General features: G+C 45.4%; 1 protein-coding gene across 1 annotated transcript in view; it reads right to left on the bottom strand.

The window, feature by feature from the left end:
• The window catches only part of Niban1 (niban apoptosis regulator 1), a 171,400-nt gene that overhangs the window by 22,056 nt on the left and 142,556 nt on the right, over nt 1-6,788 (bottom strand). The window contains exons 7-8 of the mRNA XM_031384614.1: nt 4,663-4,767; nt 4,186-4,348 (exon numbers count right to left, since the gene is read on the bottom strand). Coding sequence (XP_031240474.1) covers nt 4,186-4,348; nt 4,663-4,767 — 268 coding nt within the window. The remainder of the gene's footprint in view (nt 1-4,185; nt 4,349-4,662; nt 4,768-6,788) is intronic.

The raw sequence follows: 6,788 nt of genomic DNA, 5'->3' as shown, positions 1-6,788 counted from the left end.
AAAAAAAAAAAAAAAAGCACGGCTTAGGGCAAATTTGGATTCAGAGCTAAATGGCCCCATGAGCAGGTTCCTATAGGCAGAATAGACTAGCTTAGTAGATTCTTTGCCAGCATTCCCCAGGCTGGAAACACACTGGATGCTTCAAGACCTAAAGCATCTCCAGAAATCTCTGCCCCAAGCCTCATCCTGCCCTGGGAAGAATGCAATTCTCTGTTTGAGCTCCACGAGTGTACAATAGCGGGACAAACTGAGAGCCTCAGCTGCCATCATCACAGATGCGCACTTTGTATTCTAAAACAGATGTATCAGTTACAATTCATTTCTCTAAGCACTAAGTCAGTGTAACTCCGCCCACCTTCTGCCACCAGAGACCCTTTAAAAATTCCAATGCAATCTCAGGCAAATGGCACCGAGTTCTGTTCAGCTTGCCACTCCCTTTCAGTCTAGCAGTGATACAGTGGCAGAACTAAGCACACTGCATGGAGTGGGAAGACCCATTTGCTGAAGCCCAGTGGGTGGGTCACATTGCTCTGCCCCATTACCACAGATGGCCCCAGATGTCCAGTCCTTCAACTTTACATACAGAAAAAGAGAAACTGGTCACATTAGATAACTTGTGCAAGGTCAAGGCTAAAGTGCAAATGCAGGATTGTGATCTAGAACTGTGCTTAAGTTATTCTGGACTTGGCATGGCAGTCAGGAACTCATGGTGCTATGGTTACTGGCTCAGGCCCTGTATAGGGTCAGCAAGACAGTTCAGTGAGTGAAGGCATTTCCTGCCGAGCCAAGAGGGTGACGTGAGTTTGATCCCTAGCACTCTGTGTGGCAGAAAAAGTGAGCTGATACCTGACTCCTAAAAGGTGCTCTTTGACCTCCACCCATGTGAAATGTGTGCACTCATGTGCAAACACACACACATGCACACCCATGCACACCCATGCACACACAAATAAATGTGGTTAAAAAAAAATCCACATAGGATCACTCAACATTCTAGCAGGTAGCACTAATTAGAGCCAGTGGTTTACTGAGAAGGAGGGGAATGGAGGAGGAAGGAAGGTGGAAGGAGGAGGGAAGGATGGAGGGAGGGATAGAGAAAAGGGAGGAAGGGAGAAAAGAGAGGGAGGGAGAGGAGGGACAGAGGGAGGGAATGAAGATGAAGGTAGGAGGGGAATGAAGTGGGTGAGTGAAAGGGGGAGGTTGAGAGTAGATATAATCAAGATATATTGTGTACATGCATGAAAAGAGTCAAAGAATAAATAAAAGACCCCTTTGATGACAAACTCAAAAAGGAAACATTTTGAGTTTTGTAAAATTTTAAAAAGAGGATTTGTTTGAAACCAAATTGCAAAAGTGCTTGCCAAGAAAATAAGTTGTCAGTTAATTAACCTTGTGAGAGGAACTGTTTGAAAAGCATCTAATTGGAGTTTCAGAATAATCCTGAGCACTGGCGATCAGCAGCAATGATCTGGCAAGATGGGTAGAGATGGGCCCATGCTCCTCCCCTCAGCTTTCCCTGTGTGCTCTTGATGGCAGAGCGCTGTTCCCTACCCCAAGCCTGTCACCAGTGTCCTCTCACCTGGGCCTGCCTCCCTCCACTCCACTTGCAAATGTTGTTTTTGTTGTGCCTTCAGGATCCAGTTCCGCCTATGTCACATCCTTGGGACAGCCTAATGACACCCATTACCAGACTTCCTGAACTGTGGCCTGCAGGTGTTTCCTTCCAGGCTGAGTAAGACTGGCACCCCACATTCATGCACTGTGCCCTCTTTCACACACTCAGGGATAAAGCCATGATGATTAGGGAGGGTGTGACACTAGTTAGAGAGCCTCCTGGACAGGTGGCAGCTTTTGAGAAGCCTAGAAGGCTGAGGCTGGTGGGGCTGGGTCGGAGCCTGCTGCACACTAGCCTAGGCGTGTCAGGAATGTCCCTTAACCATGGCCTCAGTTTTGTTGTCTATAAAATGGAGATCAGAGAAGTAATTATTCTGGGAGTGAAGAGGAAACAAGTTCACCATTTTCCAAGTGCTTAGAACGGCTGTGACACATCGGAAGCCTAGGACTTCAGGCTTTCTCATGCTTTCTAACTATGCTCCTTACAAGGCCCCTCCCCAACCCACCTCCCAGCAGTTTTCTGAACTGATTCTCTTTGTTTTGGTTTCTCTGAGAGCACTCATCATATTCTCCTTCTGTCTTGGTATCTACAAAAGCAGGGTCTTTTGTGTATAAAAGTGTGTTGACCTGAAGCCTTTCAGCCCTTACACTGAGCACGAGCAGAGTAAGTTCTCACCGAACAGACAGTTGTGGAAAAGAACTGACAACTAATGGCCTTACTCTCAAGTACCATATGGGTAGACATGGATAGATGGGGACTATGGCCTCCATAGGCTCATATATTTTAATGCTTAGCCATCAGGGAGTAGCACTACTTGAGAAGGATTAGGAGGTGTGGCCTTGCTGGGGTAAGTGTGGCCTTGTTGGAGGAGATGTATCATGGGAGTGGCTTTGAAGTTTCAAAAGCTCAAGCCAGGCCCAGGGTCTTTTCCTGCCACCTGCAGATCTGGATGTAGAACTCTCAGCTGCTTCTCCAGCACCATGCTCCATGATGGTAATGGACAAAGCCTCTGAAACTATAAGCAAGTTCCCCAATGTCTTTTATAAGGGTTGCCATGATCATGGTGTCTCTTCTCAGCAATAGGACCTGACTAAGAAAACTACTTAACACTCCCAAAATCCAACGCCCTTCATCAGTGCAGCTGGCTTCCTGTTTTGTTTTAAAGATGGAGAACCAGAGGCCCAGTTAAAATATATCTATGTTTTCCTTCCTTTCTGCCTTTCTTCCATCTTCTCTCCCTTCTCATCCTCTCTTTTTCTTTCCAATGTCACATTACTTTTCCAGCCCACACTAGCCTGGAACTCACCATCCTGACCATGGCTTCTAGAGTGCTAAAGATTACCAGTGAGTCCACCGTACCTGCCAGATACTTCGCTTTTAAAAAGATCTGCCCATTCCTTCCTTGCGAGATCTCCTTTATGGAACATCTACTTGTCTAGGATCTGTGGAGCATTAGGTAAAAGAGACTGGTCTGCTTTCAGCCTGGGTAGTTAGGCCCACATGGGTCTGAGAGAACAGAACGTTGGCAGTTTTAAGTATACACAGAATTACAACACATCCTAAATGGGTTATGAGGCAGGACCATATCAAACAGAAATCACACTGATGTTGATCTGTATCTGGCTTTGGAGGCACTGCAGAAACAGGCAGATCCAAGACACCACAGAGGGGTTGGAACCTCAAGGACCACATAGCCACAGATATTTACTGTCTGGCCCTTGACAGAAAGTGGCTGGCTCATCCCCACACAGAAGCCTTAGCTGACCTGGAGAGGTCTTTGGGATATTTTCTGTGGTTCCCTGTTCTTTTTAAGTCCTGTACCCAATCCATGGAGCACTCCTAATGTTGCTGCATAAGAAGGGCATGTAAGATCTTCAGTGATTATTTCTCAGAAGTACTTCTGGATAGTTCAGGTGAATACTCACACATTGCATGTTTGCTAAGTGCCTCTGAGCTAGTGGGGGAAGCTTGGGATCCTGTTTCCGAGGCCGCCTGTCTAACCAGGGCTGTCTGCCTGGTAGATTATCTTCTGCAATTCACACCTTCTTCATACTACAGCCCAACATGCTTCAGAGGGGGGGTCCCACTGAGAGGAGATTAGAAGAGGCAGAGCTATATGGTCCTTAAAGTTCCAACACCTCAGTTCTTATGTGGGAGCACAGAGCAGCTTAGACTGTGAACTCATGAATGAGCATGACTGTATTAGAAACAACATCATATACAAAATCTAGTAGGGTCCGATCCAGCTTGAGGACCCCAGTTTGCTAACCACACTCTTGTCAGTCCTTTCAAATTCAGATTAGGGGACTAAGGCAAACAGAAGCAAGTGACCACCTCAAGTACACCTGACTGGCTAATAAGGACAGTAACTTGCCACTACAAATACAGATTTACTAAGCCTAAGCCAAAACTTGATCATTGCAAACTTTTATTCCCTTGGGCATTTTATCTGTGGTTGGTTGAATCCACAGATATGAGACCCACGGATACAGAGGCTCAGTACATTCTATGTATGGATCGCTCAGTGGACAGTTTATTTATTGGGAGCAGCAAGGGGTCATTCCACCAACCTCGGATCTTCCCAGTTAGAAAGTTCTTTGAGTTCACAATCTGATCCATGTCTGAGCGGATGGTCCCTTCCAGGTCCTTTGTCAGAGCTCTGCACTCCTCCTTCAAGGCGCTTAATCCTTCTGAAACTTGGTGCTGAACCAGATTGTAAGCTTCCTCCAGGAGCTGAAACACAGAATGGTGTACCATCTATGACAGAAGGAGTTACAGAAGGGAGGGAGGCCAGCCCACCACAGACTCTCACATAAACAAAACTGAGCACATGCTCAAATTGCAAGTACAACTCTGTTTAGATTAGTTCTTGTGCCAGTGAGGTTAGGCAGGTGCAAAGCTGACACTTTTTTACCTAGGAAGGAAAGGAATTATTTTAAACAACCCCAAATGCCCCCCATCAAGAAAAGAAATAAAAAGAAAAAAAAAAGTAAAGAGATGAGGCCATTCATTTTGACACATCGTTGCAAAGCAACATTGTAACTTACTCCGAACCAGGCCCTCTTTCTGTCATTCTTCTTCCCCTTCAGTTTAGGCAGCAGGTCAGTCTGGAGGGTCGGCAGGAGCTCCTCCATCACCAGCTTACTCAGGACCTGCAGAGTAAAGGAGAAACCGGCAGGCTTCAGTGGATGATTGCCAGCTTGAGGTCTCACAGCAGCAGCCCTGGGTTACACAGGCTCTGAAGGTGGGGGGATGAGGAATGAAAGACCTTGATGCTGATGCTGGGGATGGAACTCGTGGCTATGCATATGATAACAATATAAAATCTTGTTCACAATCTCAGAGATAAATATTCTTCAACATTCAAAGGAAACAGATGTGCCTGCCGACATTCTCTACTGCTGTTATCTCAATGGCAAGAATGATTTCTTCAAAATCAAGCTCTTCATGTTCACACTTACAAGACCCCTCGTGTGAGAGGAGGCTTTCAGTGGCAGATAAGGCATCCTTAAACAGGAGCATCAAGCTTGGACATGATGGCTTGAGCCTGGTCTGCAGTCTTAGGACCACCATTCTTTCTCGCCTCGGTATGTCTCATTCTCCTTACTCCAGGTATTCCCAAACATGCCTTTCATCCTCTGATGTTTACAAAAGGATGGAGAAACAAAGTAAAGAGGTAAAAGAATCTATCAGACCACTCCAATCTCTCAGTGTATTATTGCCTGACCCAACACTGTATCTTCCATCATTGCTACTGTACCCAAGAAAAGGGCCGGAAGGCATGTTATGGGAGGTAAAGCCAAGTTAATGGACAAACTGGAAGAAGCAGTTCAGGGTGGTTAGCTAAACCTCCTCTGAAGATGCCAAGCCTAACAGGTCCCTAAAAAGAAGGAAGAGAAGGGACCAAAGGGCATGGAGATGCTGGCAAGGCAGGAAATAGACATTCCAAAACAAACCAGGCACAGAAAGCTGAAGGTATTGTTGATGCTTTGGGGATGTACAGAGGGATGAAGGGAGGGAGGGAAAGAGATAGAAAGAGAGAGAAAGCAAGAGAGAGAGAGAGAGAGGGAGAAATGGAGAGAGAGAGAGAATATGACTGCCTAGTTTGAAATATTATTCTTTAAACAAGTTTTATAAAGATGCAAAATTTTGCTGGATGAGGTTGTCCCTGACTATAATCCCAATACTTAAGAGGTTGAATCAGGGGAGGGAGCATCCCTGGGTCAGTGTGAGCTATATGATGAGATCCTGTCTCAAAAACGAAGCACAACCAAGACAAAGCTGCAGAATCGTATTATGTGTTTTTACGCTTAAGAGTGTATGTTGTTAAGCAACAAAACATTTCACTGTTTCCTTGTGTTTTAAAAGGGAAGGGCATTTGTCATTAATCAATATCTCCCAGGCTGGACTGCTGTGGGAGAGCTATTTTTGCTTTATACTTTAGCAGGACTATCTCTTCGCTCCCAGGAGAAGGACACACAGCCACCTGGGATAATGCCTATTGTATTGTTTTTAAAAAGCTAAAATTACGTTTTATGTTCTCATCTCTCACTGCTTTCTGTATTGAATGTCATTAAATCCAGAGACCTGTTAGAAGCCCAAAGCTGGCTACTGGTGTGCCAACGTCCCAGCAATGCCATGAAGACAGAGCCCCTAAGAGAGCAAGTGGCTCCTTTTCTCAGCTACAGATCATCAGATGGATAATTCTGCCTTTGCCTGGCTGCTTTCTGAAAGCCAAAGTCGGCTGGTGAAAATGTCCTCAATAGCATGCTAACTGCGAAGTGCCAACCTTTACTCTAAACATTCCCTGTTGATGGAATGAAGACAACACTGTGTTTTACAGCAACTTTCTCCTGCAGTCATGCACTGAAGAAGGGAGCTAGAAGGTTGTTAATTACCCATGTACTGGCTGGAGTATCCTGTCTATGAAAAGTATCATTAAGAAATCTGGACCTTGCTAGGCAAACCATATAAAGATAAATTAGCACCAAATACTACGAAACATTGTGACACTTGTGGGCTAAGCAGACTTAAGGGGATGTTAAAAGCTTTCAGAGTGCTCTGTAGGATGTTCCCAAATCTATCCTAAAACTTTGTGGTCAATTCTCATGTTCCCTTGCATCTGAGCAGTAGTCCACACGTCCACCATAGCCCCCAACCCTTCCTTCTCTGC

Source organism: Mastomys coucha, unplaced genomic scaffold (assembly GCF_008632895.1).
Source record: "Mastomys coucha isolate ucsf_1 unplaced genomic scaffold, UCSF_Mcou_1 pScaffold1, whole genome shotgun sequence".
Taxonomy (NCBI): domain Eukaryota; kingdom Metazoa; phylum Chordata; class Mammalia; order Rodentia; family Muridae; genus Mastomys; species Mastomys coucha.
The sequence above is the reverse complement of the archived record's forward strand: the minus strand, read 5'-3'. Positions and strand labels throughout refer to the sequence as shown.